This window comes from Mesoplodon mirus, assembly GCF_964341445.2.
Source record: "Mesoplodon mirus genome assembly, chromosome: 17".
Lineage (NCBI taxonomy): Eukaryota > Metazoa > Chordata > Mammalia > Artiodactyla > Ziphiidae > Mesoplodon > Mesoplodon mirus.
In genome coordinates this window covers 3,048,416-3,068,002 of record NC_138993.1, presented here as the reverse complement: position 1 = coordinate 3,068,002, position 19,587 = coordinate 3,048,416, and the positions used below count along the sequence as shown (strand labels likewise).

The window sequence follows — 19,587 nt, the reverse complement described above, 5'->3', positions numbered from 1 at the left end:
CGGAATCCTTTTTTCATTAAACTCCTGTGAACTCTGCGTTTGCACGTTATCGCCTGGCTTTTTTCCCCTTTACTGATTTTCGTAGCAACGCCAGACGAGGTGGTAAAGAATTCTCCTGGGAAACGCAGTTCGGAGGGTCTTTAGGGACAGCGTGGTTTCTGACTCCCCTGTGGGGGGGGGGGCGGTGTTTGACTTTCCTGAGCGCAGCAGTCCCGCTGAGACGGGCGGAGGAGGGGTGCTCGGGGCTCAACGCGGCCTTCGGGGCTCTGGGCCCCGACAGACCAGGCCCGCTGTTAACCACCCTGCTAGTGGGCGCAGTGCTGCGGCAGCTGCCCCGAGGGCCCCGGTTAGAGGAGGGTTCAGCACAGCCACGACCGCGCTCGCTGCCATCACCACGGTGGCTCCTTTGAGCGAGTCCCAGCCACGGACCAAGGATGCTGGGAACGTGACACACATCATCCCACCTAATTCTCTAAAAAGAAAGAAACTGCCGTTTACAGTGGAAGCGTGTGGAGCTGGGAGAGTCTGGGTTGCCTGGTTCCGGTCCCCGCCCGGAAGGGGCGGGGCTACGGCTCAGACCCAGCCTCCGTCACACTAACCTGGTCTCTTTGCGGTACCAGGGGGCCTCTGTTGAAACCTGCCGCTGCCTTGCTCAGGCCCTGCGAGGGCAGCCCCGGTGCTTGCTCTAACCTTTAGGCTTGCCTTCCGGTCGCGTCCTTTGTCTGATGTTCTCGTGCCCAAGGCCAGCCACACTGCGTCCTCAGGCAAGAGCCAGGTACCTGTGCCATGGGGCCTTGTCCTCCTCCCAGGGGACGGTCAATGACAGACGAGCCTTGGGGAGGGGCCTGCTGTCCCAGCAGGAGGTCTGAGTGCCAGGTGGTCCGTCCAAAACGCCACACCCATCCTCATGAGGGCTTTCTCTTATTTTGGTAAAGGTGCCAGCTAACTGCTCATTCTGACACTGAGTTCTGGCCCTTTGCTCTGTGACAACTAGGAAGCATGGTGCGTGGCTTCACTTACGACACCGTCAGCACCTTCTGATTTTAGCAGCACCTGACTGTGCCTTGCAGGGAAACGACGGAAGCAGGACACTTTTTAAAAAAAGGATTGTATCAATTACTTTCCACTTTCGTTTCCTCCTCAAGCTTATTGACACATGAGTTAGAAACATTATCCGTATTTTTTATATCCACTGTGGAGCACAGATTTCCAACTAAATCACACATCATTCACTCAGTATCCTGACTCGCAAAATAACCCTGTGCGTCACCGTTGGCAGTAGTCTCTGAAATGTCCCCTTTCTCACCGACAGGGACACTCAACCCCGGCTCTCCTTAGCCTCAACTGCTACCTTTGGATTAATAGATCAGTAGACATTTTCTAATGGTCTCTTATTCTGGGTTAGATACAAATGATTACTTTCCCCTGAGGGCACGTTCTCAGAGGTCATAGGTTTTGTGGTTATATTTTTGACATTAGCTGTGTCCTTTAAACTGCACTCTCTCTCTCTCTCTCTCTCTCTCTCTCTCAGTTTCTTCTGATGGCGGTGCGGAGTCATCTGCCCTAGCGGATGACAATGGTAGCGAGGAGGACTACAGCTATGAAGACCTCTGTCGGGCCAATCCCCGGTACCTGCAGCCGGGCGGGGAGCAGCTGGCCATCAACGAGGTACTGGGCTTAATTCCACACGGCAGCAGCCAGTGCAGGAGGCCTGGTTTTCAGGGCCCGGAACCCACTCGTACTTTGCTCTCTGATTATTTCTTAGTGAACATATGCTAAAACCTAGAATTCTGGTTAGAAAACCAGTATGGTTTTCTTGCATTTTCAAGGTTGATTTATGTGATTAAGTGTTGCAGGTAACTAACAAAAGACACCCCTCCCGGTCAGAGCAGCCATCCTTACGCTTGGAGAGGGCTTCTCAGTTCAGGATATGCCCTCCCTACATTTGTTATAGTACATCTAGGAGGTGAACGTTACTTACTGTCCACCTTTTAGCAAACACTCTGAGACTAAGGCTGAACAACTTGCTAGCAGATGGCACAGCTGAAGTTAACCACGTGTTTCTCACCACGGATCGGGGCTTCTCCCCGCCCCTCTGCATCTTTAGGCCTTTTTACAGAAGTCTTTCCAGAAGGCGCCTCTAGCCTTTGGAGCTCACAAACAGAGCGCGTGGAGTGTAACTTCTCAGTGGCAACATCACCAGTTGTTGCTATAGGATCCATGGTGTCCCCATGACATCCCGGGAGCTGAGTGGTTGCACGGCCCTCCGCCCCTACAGCCAGCTTGCGGACGAGCTTAAATTACCTGCTGAATATCCAGACGTCATGCTGTGTTCTCTTTAATTGCAGTAAACGACACAGTGAGATGCAGAGTCTGCTTAGATTGTGAGGAAAGAACGGAGAGCAGGTTCTGGGTGACGCCCTGCGGGGCTTGCAGGAAAGGGTGTGCTGACCTTTGACCGCTCGGCTCCAGGATGTCTAGTTTGGCTGCTCAGAAGCCCTTTCCAGGGCAATGACTGATGCCCAGATGAGTGGACCTGGGGGTTCCTTTAAGAGCACAGGAGGGGTGCCCGCCTAGGAATTCTCCCCATCCCTGTCGTGTGACGTCACACGCTGAGCGCCGTCGGCGCGAACGCTCGGGGGGGGGGCGGGCAAGCTCAAGGTCCCCGCGCTCAGCGCTGAGCGCCCGCCTCTCCGTTCCAGCTGATCAGCGATGGCAGCGTGGTCTGCGCCGAGGCCCTGTGGGACCACGTGACCATGGACGAGCAGGAGCTGGGCTTCAAGGCCGGGGACGTCATCCAGGTCCTCGAAGCCTCCCACAAGGACTGGTGGTGGGGCCGCAGCGCGGACAGGGAGGCCTGGTTCCCCGCCAGCTTCGTCCGAGTGAGTGCCTTCCTGCCTCTGGGGGCTCAGGGGCAAGAGCCACTGTCCCCTCGTCATCCTCTGAACCAGACCTCCTAGAGGCTGGGGTGTGGGAAGGGAGAATTCCCACCAGGGTCGGCGGAGCGGCTGGTGCCGCCGCTGCGTTTGCGATGCTCAGCTCGGCCCGTGCGGGCCCGGCGCGCGCCCCTCCCCCCTGCTCCCCGCTACCCTCCTCACCGTCCCCGGGGAGTGGAAACCGGGGGCGGGCCGGGTGCCGCCCCGCTGACCTGTGCCCTGCATGTGACCGCAGCTGCGGGTCAACCAGGAGGAGCTGGCGGAGGGCCCCAGCGGCGCCCCAGGCCAGGAGCCGGCGGAGGACGCGGGCCGGGGCCGCCACAGGCACCCCGAGAGCAAGCAGCAGATGCGGACCAACGTCATCCAGGAGATCATGGACACCGAGCGGGTGTACATCAAGCACCTCCGGGACATCTGCGAGGTGAGCTTGGGGGCCTCGGGGCACCGTGTGACGTGCCGTGTGGCCCCTCCACGCCCAGCCAGACCCTCTGTGCACGCGTGTTCCTGGAGCCCCATCGCCGCCCCCACCGATGGTCCCTGTACAGGCCACTGGTTCACCAGGTGCTGGTCCACCCTGGGCAGCGTGAGCGGCCGGCTGTCTTCAGGGTGAGATGCAGCGACCTCCTTGGGGGACTTAGCTGCCACGGGTATTCAGAGGGAGTGACATTCAGGGGAGGCGGCACCTGTAGGGGAGACCCAGGTGACTTTACGAAGAACCGAAGGTTTGTCACCGTCCACCAACCACTGCCTCTCACCTCTGGCGCACAGCGAGACCCCGAGTCATGCAGATGCAGGCGTCTGCCGACGTCCCGGGCTCTGTCCTCCAGGGTCTGGGATCCCGCTCAGCACCCAGGTCTCTCCCCGGTGGTATTTTTCGATTCTGTGGATTCTTTAGAGTGTTTCTCTAGACCGTTGTGGGACCCCTGGGACCCGCTGGGTCACTCCGGCGTCCTGGCCATGAATGCTGATGCCTGCGCCTTCCATTCAGCTGCAAGGGTCCAGCAGGAGGCAGGCCAAGTGCGGGCCGCGCTCCCCCCCGCCCCGCTGTGTGGTTGGACTGACCCGCAGATGAGGACCGCCCGGCAATGGGAGTTATTTGTGGCAGCCGTCTTGTTCCGTGTGAACCTGCGGTTGAGGGAGTTCCTCTGAAGTGGCATTTTAGGGAAACAGTCACTGCTGATAACTGCTGAGCATGACCGTGCCCTTCACCGGCTAACTCGACCCCATGACACTCACGGGCAGGTCCCACGCACCCCCATTACGGATGGGGAAGCCCAGGCACCGAGGAGTGAGCAGCGGGGTTGGGACGTAAACCAGACCCACTGGCCTACAGCCTGTTAAAATTCATCCCCAATAGTCAGTGGTCTGTGTTTTACCGTATAGTCAGTTCAGTCTGTGTAATTACACGGTGCCCATCTGGGGATAGTTGTTACACGTTTTTATGGCCTTTCCTTCCTACCTCCGTATCCTACCCAAGCCGCATACAACCAGGGCATTGGGCGTAGAGAATTACTGGTGCTCTGATTAGTGCAGGCCTCAGATTAGATATCTACGGATCTGTGTTGTTTCCTGTAGAAACTGGGTGATGGTGGAACCCTCGGCTAGGCCGTTCTTGGCTCTGGGCCGTGACAGTGAGCGTTGCTCACTGAGCGGCTCAGCCAGCGATGGCATCTGTATTGGACAGGCCTTCTTGGCTGGGAAATGGACTTAGGAATGAGAGAATGGTTATCTTAAGAGTTTAGAAAAAAAGTGTGATAGTACCAAATTTTGAGCTCTAATATTTGAAACCAAGCATTGCTTTCCTATTTTGTAGGGCTACATTCGACAGTGTCGCAAGCACACGGCGATGTTCACGGTCGCACAGCTCGCCACCATTTTTGGAAACATTGAAGATATTTACAAATTCCAAAGAAAGTTCCTGAAAGACCTTGAGAAACAGTACAATAATGAGGAACCTCACCTGAGTGAAATAGGGTCCTGCTTTCTTCAACACGTACGTCACCCTCCACTTCTTACTGATAGCGTCCGGCTAACTCATTTTGAAATGTTTCTCCCTGAAGCACAGGGGTCCTCTTTGTTTTGTTCCACTTTGTTTAATTTCTTTCTTTCTTTGCTAGATTAATTTCCTGCAGGATGGAGGTGTCACTTGTAAATTAAGGGGACTGCTGTGTATGGTTGATCTTCACCTGAGTGCCCCAAGTCCATTATTTCAAAATCTTTTCAATTTTATGCAGTTTCGACTTAGGGGTTGTATTTGGGGTAGTTTCTAGTAATACCTACCAGGTGTCTGTTATATGTTTATTGCTGTGTTCAGGGCTGTACGTCAGCTCCTGTACTGCTGTGTCGCAGGTATGATTATTTTCCCCGTGTTCCAGATGCAGAAGCTAGGTTTCACCCAGAGAGTAAGTGACGCAGGGTCACACATTAGTAATTGGCAGAGTGGATTCAGGCCAAAGGCGTGCGGCTCTGGGACCCAAACCTGTACCTGCCTCAGAACAGCCTCCTGATGCTGGCCTGAGCTCGCAAACTGGTGACTGTCACTTTTTCATACGACAGATTTCAGAGGAAGAAGATCCCGCCCCAGCCAGAATGGTCAGGGCGCAGTACCGGTAGAGCTAACACCAATGACCGGGCTAGTGTAGCACTCCTCTGGGCCCAGCAGCGTTCCGGTGGCTGTGGAACCGGGGCCGACCCTCGGGTGGACTGTCTTTAAACGGCTGGAGACGCTGTTGCTGGCGGTCATCTCCAGCTGGAGGGGTGGGCCCGTGAGGGCTCTGGGCCTGTTTGGGACTTCGTAGGAGAACTTTCTGGCCAGAGCAGGAGGTTCACGGGAACAAGCTGTAGGAGAGAAGCTTCCAGGTCAGCCAAGGTGAGGCTGAAGAGTGGCACGCGGATCTTGCTGTGGAGGACAGGAGAGCCTAGCTTGGGGACAGAGGTGTCACTGCTTCGGGGGAGACAGGGAGGTGGGCCTGGGCGACGGTGCCAGCAGCAGGGACGCAGAAAGAGGGGTTTGGCTGGAGAGGTGGTGAGCCAGAGGACAGCCGGGTATAAACCGGGGTAGGACCCAGGCCGAAGACACTGCAGCTGCGGGCAGGTGGACGTGTGTGAAGGAGGCGGCCTTGGGGCTGAGGAGCCTCGGGGGGCTGGGCGGGGCCCCCTCGGAGTCCCGGGGGGTGGGGCAGCCTGGAGGAGGGGGTGGAGGTGGCCCCTACGCGGATGGCAGGTGGCAGGGTGGGAAGGAGACCTGTGACCAGGAGATGGGGCCTTGCGTCCTCCTGCTCACGTGGAGAAGCCCACCTGCCCGGGAGAGGAGAAGGGACAGGCGGCAGCCAGGCGCAGGGACAGCACCGCCCTCTTCTCCTGGATCAGGCAACACGGGGGGTGACACAGAGGGCGCCGCTCCCAGGCGCGGCCCGTGCGCCCGAGACGCCCTTTCGGGGTCTGTGGAAGGGGCCTGGTGTGGGCCGGAGCTCTGCGTCCTCGGCAGCCTCTCCCTCCACCCCCAGGGTCTGGATGTGGCCCCTTCCCACGGGCCCCCTGTCCAGGAACCTCCCCGGGGGTGGGGGCGGGGGCGCTGGGTGTCGTCCGTCCTCGTCAGGGTCCAGAGCCGCCCTGTCCTGACGGAGCCGTGCCTCCCTTCCCAGCAAGAGGGCTTCGCCATCTACTCCGAGTACTGCAACAACCACCCGGGCGCCTGCGCCGAGCTGGCGGGCCTGATGAAGCAGGGCCGCTACCGACACTTCTTCGAGGCCTGCCGCCTGCTGCAGCAGATGATCGACATCGCCATTGACGGCTTCCTGCTGACGCCCGTGCAGAAGATCTGCAAGTACCCGCTTCAGCTGGCCGAGCTGCTCAAGTACACCACTCAGGAGCACAGGTGAGGCGCCCAAGAGGATGCAGGGTCACGTGAGCCTTCCGCAGGGGACGCGGGGGCGGGCGCAGGGGAGGGGCTCCCCCTGGACGCCTGCACGCGGGGGCGGGGGGGGGCTCCTGATGCTCTCTCTCAGCTGTCGGGAAGACGTTTCCAGGTCGTTTAGAAAGTTTAAGGTTGTTAACTACTGAAATGGGGTCATTGAAGAGCCTCCCGAATATCCATTTCTAGAGATACTAGAAAATAAGAATTAATTCTTAAACTGTGTCATGAGCAGGTGGGGGATTTTTATTGTGTAGTCTGTCATTATAATTGACATGTGTTTTATAAATACTCTTTTGTAGCTACTCAGTAGAGAATAAAAACAATTTAAAAAAATAGACTGGTGTGAATACAGTTTCAGAAATATTTTCTTTCCTCTTATTTATCCTTAAGATATTTCAGGCCAGCTCACCCTCAGAGCAGTACAGTCAGCCCTCGGTATCCATGGAGATTGGCTTCAGGACCCCTGGACACTAAAATCTGAGGATGGTCAAGTCCCTTATAGAAAATGGCTCAGTATTTACATATAACCCATGCACAGCTTCCCAGATAGTTTAACTCATCTCTAGATAACTTCCGATATCTAATACGATGTAAATAGTTGAAAATACAATGTAAATGCTGTGTAAATAGTTGCTGGCCTATGGCAAATTCAAGTTTTGCTCTTTGGAACTTTCTGGAATCTTTTTCCCAAATATTTTCAATCTGCGGTTGGTTGAATCACGGATGCAGAACCCCTAGGCATGGAGGGCTGGCTGTGTTGTTATATGCTGGAACAAAAAGTTCCTTCGCAGAGGGGTGAGGACACAGAAAACTTTGAACTCTGAAAGAGTAGGGAGTCTCAAGGGCGTGGCGTAGTGTGTCGGCTCCACTTGGGGACACGTCCTCCTGAGATCCTGTTGGGCCCTGAGCCCTTTCTGGTCCAGCTCAGGGCTTGCTCCGTCTCCTAATCCCGTCCACCCTGTTCCCTCTGGTTCTGAGCATAGGGCTTCTCGTCACGGTTACCTGAATGCTCCATCTCCCTCTGGGGCTTACTTTGTGAATTCTTCTGAGGGACCCCAAAATATTGACCTCTGCTTACCGAGTAGCAGCTCCTCACTTCCCCGCATGCACAGAACAACGTCTGACCGTGCTGTGATTGTACGTGAGCTGTCACCCGTTATGTGTTGGAGCAGGCCTGCACCCTCTCTGAGATGTGGGGAAGGGTCTCCACCACTGGGCCCCTTTCGCCGGCAGCCATGGGGTCCTTGCTGTGTTCTCAGCAGCCCACAACTGGCAGGCCGGTGAGGACACAGCCGTCGTCCAGCAAGGTTTTAGGACAAAGCTTATTGTTTTCGATGAGAACCAGACCTCATCCGTGACATCCGTGTCACGGCACAAAGCATTCACTCCTCCTGCAGCCCTCGGAAGGACGGTCTTGAAGGCGTCTAGTGGGAAAAGGGAGCGGAGAGAAATTGTGCCCAGAGGAAATCTCCTGCAGCAAACCACATGGCTCTGGGTTTTAACATCTAACTGTTGCCCTGAGAGCAGTGGGATTCTCCACGGCAGCGCCTGCTCTAGAGGGTGCCGGGGACAGGTCATTCTACTGTCCTCTGCGCCTGGACTCCTGCGGAGAGACGGGGCTGGGAAAGGGGTCTTTTCGCAATTAGATGAGAAGGTCGAAAGAGAGAGCTGGGTCGCCAAACAACATACCCAGATGATGATGTTAGTTGCAAGAATTAAGGTGAAAGGAATAAGAGAAAGGAGTTGATTGAAATAAATAAAAGGAAAGAGCTATGTATGTTTTTCTTTTTCTGATGGAAAAATCAGAAAACTTTGACAGAAAGGAAATAGCAAAGTCAAGCGTGTCACAAATTTGAAGACATTTTTTAAAAAAGAATAAAAAGTCATCTTGATGAGGAACCTGAGGAAATAAATAAGCAAATTAAGAAGCAGAGGGCCTCCCTGGTGGCGCAGTGGTTGAGAGTCCGCCTGCCGATGCAGGGGATACGGGTTCGTGCCCCGGTCTGGGAGGATCCCATATGCCGCGGAGCGGCTGGGCCCGTGAGCCATGGCCGCTAAGCCTGCGCGTCCGGAGCCTGTGCTCCGCAACGGGAGAGGCCACAACAGTGAGAGGCCCGCGTACTGCAAAAAAAAAAAAAAAAAAAAAAAAAAAAAAGAAGCAGAACATCTGGAAAGACAGGGAAGCTATGCCAGGAGTGTGCTCATCACCCGTCAACACTTAATTTTTCTCTTTTAAGGGCATTTTTCACTATGAGGCATTTGCATACTCTGGCTGTTTCAAAAAAAATCATTTGGAAAGAAATGACAAAAAGCTCATTTCCTTGTCTGAAGTAAAACAAAACAAAATATTTTTAAAAACCATTACACTCTGCCTCTTTCCTGGAATTGTACAGAAAAACTTGTGGAAAAAAAGTACAATTATTTTGCACATTTTCTTCATTGCTGGAGCCCTTTCTGAGGGGGTGTTTGCTCCCCGTATTTTGGCAGCCCCTGTGTGTCACTTTGTTCTTCTTTTCTGCTCCGCTTCTGTCTGAAGACAGTGGGGTCTGGTCTGTCCGGGAATGGGGTAGGGGGGATGCCCAGGGACCTCCCAGGAGTACAGAGGTGCGGTGTCTGGTACATAGACAGCAGAGTCTGCTCTCAAGGCATTTTTTTTCTGGCTGTGCAGGAGGACTGCAATCCAGTCCTGGAAGACACAGGAAAGTGTGTGTGTGGGGGGGAAGACTTAGCTCGTTAGCTGGGCGGCCGGTTTACATGTCCCTGAATTATTAATGTGAAGCGAGACTTGAATGTAAACCTTTCCGGCCCCAGACACACTCTCTGGCAGCCTGTGTGCAGATCGGAGCTTCAGTTTTCCTGGTGCCTCCAGGGTTAGAGGAGCTGCTGGGGGAGACATGTGAGTCTGATTTGACTGTGGCTGGTAGAAAGCACCAGAAGTAAAGGTGCGTGGATGAGGGAAACGGCGTGTCCGCAGTGACGTAACTCACTCGTGTCCTCCCCTCCTGTCCTGACTCAGAGCCAATCACTGCTCTTGAGAATGGGTGGGGATCGTTAAAGAACTTTCTATGGCAGAACCAGCTCTGTGAGGATCAGAGCAATAACAGAGGCCTGTCTTTTCTTTATTCATGAAAATAGTCCGTCGTCACTGTGACTAAAACTTATTTCTCGTGGCCTTTGTTTCGTTTCACTGTGGCTTCTGGGAAACGAACGGCAACATTCTTATTCCACAGAATTCTGGGTGGCGTTCGGTCGGCTCCCTTAACCTCTGCGAACTGTAGCCCATTCACGAAGGAACAAGGGGAGGGGAACAATGGCCATTGTTTAAAGGCCATCTTGTCTAGACTGTCGGTGTACAGTCACGGATGGAATGTGTTACCTCGTGGGTCCTCATTTGCAAGGTGCCCATCACGTGGTTCAAATTAACCCCTCCCTTTGCAGCGATTACAGCAACATAAAGGCAGCGTACGAGGCCATGAAGAACGTCGCCTGTTTGATCAACGAGCGAAAACGCAAGCTGGAAAGCATAGACAAGATAGCACGGTGGCAGGTGTCCATCGTGGGCTGGGAGGTACGTGGGAGCCCAGCCCCTACCTGCGGCCCATCGTGGGCTGCGGGGCACCTGGGAACCCTCCCCGCTCAGCGCCCAGCTCGACCCACACACCCCCGACCCGTGGTCTTCTGAGGCGACGGCCCACTTTGTGTCCCGTGATTGGTGCCCTGTGCTCTTGGCTTTACTGGCATGACATTTTGATGCACGTTGTTCAAGCTGCCAGTCAAACGCTTTACCTTCCACCTCCACCAGGGAGTCCTCTGAAGGGTGTCCGTAACCAATTTATTGCGTACACCCTGTCTCTCCTGCTTGATCGTGGGCTCCCTGAGAGCAGCTGGAGAACGCTTACGGTGCAGGTTATGTCAAGGCGGGGGTGTGACTCCCGTATGATCTGGGCGAGACTGATAGTCCATCTGCGTGATGGGGAGGGAAACGTTACCTGTCTCGTAGGGCTGTTGTGAGGATCGCCTGAGACGGTGCCATGCAGCACTTGATACACAGCCTGTGGTGACGGCCCAGTGCACACGCGCACACGTACGCACACGCGCACACGTACACACACACGCTTTTATTTATTAAAACAGCAGTGACAGTAGCTAGTGCTTGTACTGTGTTCACACATGCCTGGCGCTGGTCCGAGTCATTTAAATATATGAACTCATTTAACCCTCTCGATAGTCCTGTGAAGTAGGAACTACTATTACCCCATTTAACAGATGGGGAAACTGAAGCACAGAAAGGTGAGGGAGCAGAATGGGACCCACGGACCACTGCCCCTGAGGCCATCACAGAGGACAGTAAGCCCACGTTGTTCGGATGGTTTTCAGGCACAGGAAGAGTGAGTCATCCTGCATCAGATTAGTTGGTCAGAGCTCACTCTCCCCAAGGATTGTGAACGTTTGGACGGAGAAGTTAGGTTTTTAACTAAAGCAGGTGACAACAGTGAGCACTGGAGAGACTCTTCTTTCAAGGCCCTCATGGACTCTGGGAGTCCAGACGGGACCTTGGGGTCCGTGGGTCTAAGTCTCCTGTGAGCCAGGAATCCAGGGCACAGAATCGCTGGAGGCAAGTAAACAGAAAAGCTATTTTGGAGTCGAGATCTTTTGCCTCCAAAAACTATTGTGTATAACTGGGACTACAGGAGGGTAAAGTCTTAAAATCAAAGGCCAGTGTCGTACCAACTACCGCAAAGGGTCATGGGATTAGACCCGGCCTAAATATTACGGAAGTGTGTGTTTCCTCCTGTTCTTGGACTCTGACATTTAGGGGATAATTTCTTGTCAGAAGTTTACCAATTTCTTGCTGGCTGTTTGCCATCTGGCCTCTTGTTTCCAAGACCCTGAGCTAGTTACGCCGGGGAGCTGCATAGAAGCCCCCCTGAGTCTGCAGCACTGAGCCCCTAGCCACAGGGGGTCTCCTTGTTCTCGGGGGTCGGTCCAGGCCAGCTGCCATTTCGGATCCTGATTGGATCCCACCCATCCAGAATTTTTCACCAGATCTTTCTGATAAGGGAGACCCCTCAGGTAACATAGGGGCTCAATCACATTTTCCCATGGAATAGGGAAAAGAGAAGAGTTTTCCTGCCCAAGGAGGCTGACGGCCGAGGTCTGACTGGCCTTTGAGGCCCTGCCCTGCGCGTGGGCCTCGTGTAACTGGCCCGCCCGTGGGGATTCGTGCCAGGGCCTCCCCCCGCCAGCTCCCCCCGATGCCCGGTACCCTGAGACCTCGCGTCGGGGGACCTCAGGACATGTGTCCACCCTTCCCTCCAGGGCCAGGACATCCTCGAGCGCAGCTCGGAGCTGATCCACTCCGGGGAGCTGACCAGGGTCACCCGGCAGGGCAAGAGCCAGCAGCGGACGTTCTTCCTGTTTGACCACCAGCTGGTGGCCTGCAAGAAGGACCTGCTGCGGAGGGACGTGCTCTACTACCGCGGCCGCACGGACATGGACGCCGTGGAGCTCGTGGACCTGGAGGACGGCCGCGACGGTGCCCGCACCCTCGGCGTCAGAAACGCCTTCAAGCTGGTCAGCAGGACGGATGACGAGGCGCACCTGTTCTGTGCCAAGAAGCCTGAGGACAAGGCGCGGTGGCTGCAGGCCTTCAGGGACGAGCGCAGGCGGGTGCAGGAGGACCGGGCGATGGGTGAGCCCTGGGGTCTTGGCCCTTCCCCCGCCTCTCCCGGTTCACCCTCCACGGGGAAAAGACCAGGGAACCACAGGTCCTGATATTCCTAAACCTGCTTACGAGACCGACAGGGACAGGTGTGCCGTGGGTCCTATTGTTGGACCCATTTCACAGATGAGGAAACTGAGGCTGAAGGCACCCGCCCACTCTTAGAAGGCGGGTTGTCACTCTTCACGTGTCCCGGTAGGGAGAATGTTGACGTGGCCGTCCTGGTGATAATCCTCCTCCTTCTCCACTCTCTTCAGCCCCTTATACTTACTTCCTGAAGGATTAAGGCTCTTTGCTTCGGGTTATGGAGCAGACCTCAGGGTTAATGTGGGTTCGGTGCAGGTTTTATTCTGAAATGTTTTCACTTGTTTTGAATACATATCACGTTTGTTTCTGAATCCAGGAATGGAAATTTCAGAAAATCAGAAGAAGCTCGCCATGTTAAATGCTCAAAAGGCAGGACACGGAAAGTCAAAAGGTAAGTTTTGGAGAAGGTTTTTCCCCTCCTTCGTGTGTGTGTGTCAGTACTGGAATTAAGATGGGGAGAAATGCCCAAAGCTGTTAGGTATGACTGACTCTTAAGTGAAGGAGAGAAGTGTGGGTAAAACAAGATGTTAGTTCAGAGCAGCGGACGCTTTAAAAACCAAATCTGCATTTGGTTCTGAACGTGCTTTAGTAGGTGCTTACGTTTGAAGAGGAGTCTGTACAAGGAGTTTGACTTGGGGCCGAGGAGGTTCTAGACCCCCCTGCCCTGCCCTCTGAGCCTCCCCCTGCGGAGGGAGGGATTATCCGTCTGTCCACAGGCCAGCCAGCCCAGGAGTCTGCGGCATGTGAGGAGGAAATCTCCAACCCCAGACTACTTGTCAGTTGAAGGCATGTCCTAGTTCAGATGAGAAAAAAAGATGTAAAAGTTTACTGTGTCAAGCAAGGAGCGAAAGCAAAAGATCCTCTGGCTTCTTTGGAGCCTGGATTCTCTACCCTGCAGGCACATTCCGTGGCAATGACCTGGGCAGGTTTTACAAAATACCAAGGCCCGGGACACGGACCCCAGAGTCCACACATGAATAGTATAAATATTCTAGCCCAACAGAAATGAAACAATAAGGATTCTTATTCCAAAACTACGTGTTGTGTTTCTGCAAACTTTATTCACGTGAAATTTATCCCATTCGGTATTTTCCTACCCGAAAATGCAAAAACGAGGACCAGTTGAGCCCAGGACTGATGCGCCGAGAAGAATTTATTACCAGAACAGCATTTAGCAAAGCCCTGCTTCCTCTGCTCAAATGAGGAATTCCCTGCCTCCGCCCCCCGCCCCCGCCACACACACTAAGTTAACGGATATCTTCAAGGCGGAAAGTCTCATTTTAAGTATTTCTTGCATCTCCACTTTGGATGGCAGGTGACTGGTAAATGTCAGTTTGTTAGGATTCACTAGTTCCCGTCCATATCTTCCAAGGATCACTGGCTCAGCGGCCAGGCAGCTAGTTCGAAGGAGCGCTCATGTTTCTGGGGGTCGCCTGTCCTGCACTTTCCATGAGTTCTCCCATGGCATCCTCTCTGCCGCCCTGGAAGAGGAGGAGAGCCTTGCGGCAGGTCAGGGGCGGGGAGGGATTGTGGACGGCGGCCTCCCTTCTTCCCAAACTCCCATCCTCTCCTCTTTTCACGCTGACTTTCACAGTTAGCGTGTGGTCTTGTAGCTAATTTAACACAACTTTCTGACCACCAGTGCGCAGGTTTTATGTGCCAGCTCCACAGAAACAGTTTCGGTTCATTCGATGAGGTATCAGGGGCACTGCTCTAAGCACGTAACTTATATTCACTCATTTAATTCTCATAAAAACCCAGTGGGCACCGTTACCCCGTCTCAGACATTGGAAAACTGAGGCTCAGAGGAACCGAATAATTGCATCCCGTAAGTGGCGAGCAGTGTGAGCTCCAGGCTCTCATAGAAAGCACTTCACTACTTCTCATCCACACAGACGTCCAGTTCCAGTCCTGCCCGTGAAATATACACAGTGGCCCTGGGTTTCTGTTTCCTTCCCGGTCACTTGGCTGTCACGGTACCGTCCTGGGAGGGTTGTAAGTGAGGATTCAGTGCGGTAGTCTGTGTCCCGATCGGCACACAGGGTCTGAGTGTGTAAGTGTCAGGATGGCCGTTCGGGGCCCCTTTGGGGGAGGGGACTGGAGGGTCGGCCTGGGGCGTGGGGACCGGCGCTTGCTTTTCCCTTCGGGCCGCCGCCGGCGCTGAGTCCGTGGCCCTCTGCCCTCCCCACCCCTGCATCAGGCTACGGCGGAGGATGCCCCTCGGCCCCCCCGCTCCAGAGCCTGCGGCCGGTCCACCAGCGCCACGTCACCGTGCCCGCCAGCCTGCCGCAGCAGCAGGTGTTCGCCCTGGCGGAGCCCAAGAGGAAGCCGTCGCTGTTCTGGCACACCTTCAACAAGCTCACCCCCTTCAGGAAGTGACGCGGGGGCCGGGGAGAGGGGCCCCCGTGCCCCTCCTGGGCCCTGTCCAAGGAGTCTGCTCCGCACGTGGCACACGGATCCGGTGCTGAAAACCTCTCCTGGGGACGCAGTGAGGAGGACCTGGCCTCGCCTGCGGTCGCAGAGGCCCAGCTGCCTTCTCGGGAGGGAGGGAGGGGGGTCATGACGCACAGCTCCAGTGTCTCCTGGACCGCTCCCCGCCGTGAGCCCACCGAGGCGGCCGGCGCCGGGGAACCGGGGTGGGCTCTGGAGATGCTGGGCGGGGAGCCGGGGGCATCGCCGAGGACGAGCTGCAGTCCAGGCCCCGGGCGGGGCTCCCCGAGGAGGGTGGGCAGGGCCACTTTGCCTTCGGTCTTGGAGGGGAGGGGAGTGCCGGGGTCACGGGGTGGCGGGCGGTGACGGCAGCCCCGTCGGGGCCCTGGGTCCCCTGGCGTCTTCCTCATCCATGCAGTCGCCAAATGGTGGGCCGGACTCTCCCGCAGGCTCCTGCGCACGTGGTCCAGGGCCCGCGGTGCACAGAGACGCACGCGGTGCACAGAGACGCACGCGCTCCAAAGACGCCGTTGCTTTCAGGGCGCAGGGAGTCCGCTGCTGGCTTTGTACGCTTGTCCCCGCCCGTGTGCCGCTCCCCGAGCAGAAACCTGAGAAACTTCATGCACGTGCACTTCCAGTAGGAAAACCGATTTCCTTTTGTTTGAGGACGAAGTGAACGTGCAGACTTCCCAGTTGAAACGTGTCCTTAAAAGAGCGTCCGCGTGCCTGTCCCTCCCGCTGCCTCTGTCCTCGCCGGTCAAGGGACAGTGACACATACCTTCTTCCACTGAAAACCACGAGGCTCAAGGGTCCTGCTTCCTCCACGTTTTTTTTTTTTTTTTTCTTTTTGCGGTATGCGGGCCTCTCACTGCTGTGGCCTCTCCCGTTGCGGAGCACAGGCTCCGGACGCGCAGGCTCCGGACACGCAGGCTCAGCGGCCATGGCTCACGGGCCCAGCCGCTCCGCGGCATATGGGATCCTCCCAGACCGGGGCACGAACCCGTATCCCCTGCATCGGCAGGCGGACTCTCAACCACTGCGCCACCAGGGAGGCCCTTCCTCCACGTTTGAAGCCGACTTTGTCCCATACCCCCGAGCAGAAGTGCCAGCCGTGCCATGATTAGCATGTCGACAGCTTTCTGAAGATCGGTTCCGTATGGAAGAGGCCTCACGAAATAGATCCAGACTCGGAGCAGCCTGCTCTAGCGAGGGCCACGCGGCTGACGCCGGTCGGCAGCAAGCTCCTTGCCTTTTCTCGATGGTAAATTTTGATGAAAATGGCTTTTAAACGTGCCGGGAGGAAACAGGCTCTGCCAGAGAGACACCTTTCCATTGACCTCATGCACCGGGCGGGGGTCCTGTTACGTGTCTTGTGGTTTTCTACTCGGGAATCTCTTTTTGGTGTTGAAACCTCGAAAGTTCTCTTTTCTCCCCAGTCCCTGCTTGAAAATAAACACACCTGTAGGGTCCTAACAGGGGACACCTGAGACTCCAGGTGTGGCCCCCCCCTCCTCCTCACACCCAGAGCTGTTCCCGGGGGGCGGGGGGACCCAGGCGGCGCTGCCTCTGCGGACCTCGGGGCCCAGGTCCCAGCACGGAAGCCACTTCTGTGAGGAAGCTTCTCGGGAGGTGCCGTGGGTCCACGTGCTCGTGTGTGTGTGTGTGTGTGTGTGTGTGTGTGTGTGTGTGTGTTTCCTTTCTGAATAGACTTCTCAATTTTCGTTGCATTTATATAACTGACCTTTTTACTAACAAGATATAATGGTAAATTTTGAAGACTATGCTTAATATGCTTTTCGTGGGCCGCCTCAGCAAACATTGTCGGGCCTCTGTGCTAAACAGAGTTGTTTGTATATACGGCAGTTGTGAACAGTTGGGTTGCTTTTTTTTTTTTTTAAATAGAATTACTTTGAGGAAGTGAGGAGAATCAGTTGCTCATGTTATATTTCCAGTGAGGACTCACCTCCAGTGCAGAAGCACGCAGAGGGCCCCCACCTCCCCCCATCTCCCCCGTTGTCCAGAGCACAGGGACAAAGGGCTGGACGTGCTGTCGGCAGCCCTGGTCTGTCTCTCGGCTGAGCCCCGACTCCTGGCTCCACCCTCCTCCCCTCAAGCTTCCCAACAGAGGAGCAGGAAGCGTGGACACCAGGGCACGTGGTGACAGCCCCTTGGTCAGATGTCCATCCTAGGTGGCTCCTGCTTGGATTTCCAGGTGATTTGAAAACTGCTGAAATGCGTTTAAAAGGATGGAACGTTCTTTGTCCTCTTTAAATCTGTGTGTCTAGCTTGGGTTTAAAGCAAAAGCCTGCATTCTCTACAGAACAGATGGCTTGGTGTTCTGTTTTTACATTTGCCGAACTTCCTTCTTGATTTCTCACATGTTCCACTTGGAGAGAAAAAGAGAAAAAAACGAAGAGCCCCCTGTACAGGTTGTGTGTGAATTTCACTGGGAATCTCACTTTCTGTCTTTTTCTCTTTTTAACACTACACTGCGTGATATCGGTGGACCACGCCCCCGCCCCCCTCAAAAAAAAAGATGGCATAGCATTTTGATGAATTTCACTTACTCTATCATGTTTCAGAGTTCGCCAATTCTGTTGAAAGACCTTTGAAATGGCCTCAGGTCCAAAGCAGCCTTCTCGGTTTTTGATGATGCCTAACGTGTATAACAACCTTGCAGTAGATTGTAAGCAATCATACAACAGGATACCTGTGAAGTCCTGGAGAAATGGCATTCTTTGTCTTTGGCCTGCAAACTGGAAGAAGATGGCAGGGATTTGCCAGGGCTTTCCTGGGACACCTTCTGTGTCTCTTGCTCTCGGTACATCTGATCTCTTCCCATCCCCCTGCCGTAGACCTGATTTTGTAGTTGAAAACATTTCACCCCCATCTCCACACTCCTTCTGCATATCGTCGTGCCTTTTTATTCGTAATACAAGGACTGAGCTCCATGCCTGTGCAGAAAATCCCCTCAATCCTACATTGCTCTTGTCTAGACACAGAGCAAAAGTGCATTTAATTCAAAACCTGTTTCACAACAGAAATCTTTTGTAAAAGCCATGCGCCAGCATTTTATCAGTTGGGAATCTCTACAGGCCCTGACTGCTGATTCTCCTCAATGCAGATCAACTTAGTTACCAAGCCAGAATAGAAAAAAACCCGACCACCTGAGTTAGGGAAGAAATTGCGGTGTAATATTTTGTTGAGGAGAGGAGAAACAGACGTGTCCCTCACAGTTCAGTGCCAACAAGCGTGGATAAATGTGGCTCACAGGCCAGAGATGCCAGGCACACATCGAGAAGGCCAAACTGCCCCAAAGCAGTTGTCCCTGGAATAAGCTTAGCCTGCACGTTGTTCTCCCTGTTAAGATTTCACCTGGCTGATGCTGCTCTTCTCAGGATGGATGCAACGAAGGTGGAGTCCAAAAGATTCTGAAAATAATAAGTAGAAACGGTGATCTTGAAGAAAAAAAAAAAAAAACCAAGGAGCATAAATATTGGATGCAAATTTAGTAACAACAAACTTAACATTACTGTCTTTAGTTGTTTATTAGGTATTTGACACTTGAATTTAGAAAATACTGTAACTGATTCTGGAATTTAACTGTTGGTCTCTTTTTGTAAACATTAGCATCCAGTGTTTGACTTGCCTACTTCGCAAGGCTTTTGGTGACCTGTTCCTTCAGTTCTAACTCACCAGCATCAAGGTGATGTTATCTGTATAGGTCAAGTGACAGCTTCCAGATGGACGAAGTGGCTGTTGACAGCTGAATTGTGTTGTACAAGATCGCTGTAACTTGATATGTATTTTCTCTGAAGTTTTTGTAAAAAAAAAAAAAATTTACAATGTTATTTGAATGATTTCTTGTAAATGCTGTGAATCTATATTTGTTGTTTTGTATCTGTATATTAAAGTTAATTTGCCAAACTGGCTCTAGTAATGCATTGGAATGTGTGTGTGTGTGTGTGTAACATATATATATCTTGTTTGTTTGTTTTTGTTTTTGCGGTATGCGGGCCTCTCACTGTTGTGGCCTCTCCCGTTGCAGAGCACAGGCTCCGGACGCGCAGGCTCGGCGGTCATGGCTCACGGGCCCAGCTGCTCCGTGGCATGTGGGATCTTCCCGGACTGGGGCACGAACCCGCGTCCCCTGCATCGGCAGGCGGACTCTCAACCACTGCGCCACCAGGGAAGCCCATGTAACATATATTTTAAATGGAGAGTGAGTGCTAGGTGGGTTTCTGGGATTTGCAGCTCCTTCCTTGCCTGGACACTGACAGATTTCTTCTCAGCAAAAAGCATCCATTAATGAACTGATGAAAACTGCTGGGGTGGGTGCAGGAGAAGGAAGGCTCTGAGGGGAACAGAGAGGGGCCACTCGACTTGAAAGAAGCCACCAAATACCGGAATGAGACGGGCAAAGCCAAAGCTGGAGTGAGAAGCACAGCTCTGGCTCTCGGGGGTGCAAGGCAGATGCGGGCCCTTCCCGCTGGTTC

At 54.1% G+C, this 19,587-nt stretch overlaps 1 protein-coding gene across 3 annotated transcripts in view; it reads left to right on the top strand.

Moving 5' to 3' along the window:
* The window catches only part of SPATA13 (spermatogenesis associated 13), a 257,109-nt gene extending 238,097 nt beyond the window's left edge, over positions 1–19,012 (top strand). For all 3 annotated transcript variants that reach the window (XM_082601939.1, XM_082601940.1, XM_082601941.1), the window contains 9 exons: positions 1,532–1,668; positions 2,703–2,882; positions 3,172–3,357; positions 4,750–4,929; positions 6,581–6,813; positions 10,291–10,420; positions 12,172–12,544; positions 12,978–13,052; positions 14,862–19,012. In XM_082601939.1, the coding sequence (XP_082458065.1) occupies positions 1,532–1,668; positions 2,703–2,882; positions 3,172–3,357; positions 4,750–4,929; positions 6,581–6,813; positions 10,291–10,420; positions 12,172–12,544; positions 12,978–13,052; positions 14,862–15,040 (1,673 nt within the window). In that variant the 3' untranslated portion in view covers positions 15,041–19,012. The remainder of the gene's footprint in view (positions 1–1,531; positions 1,669–2,702; positions 2,883–3,171; positions 3,358–4,749; positions 4,930–6,580; positions 6,814–10,290; positions 10,421–12,171; positions 12,545–12,977; positions 13,053–14,861) is intronic.
* Positions 19,013–19,587: the final 575 nt, after the last annotated feature.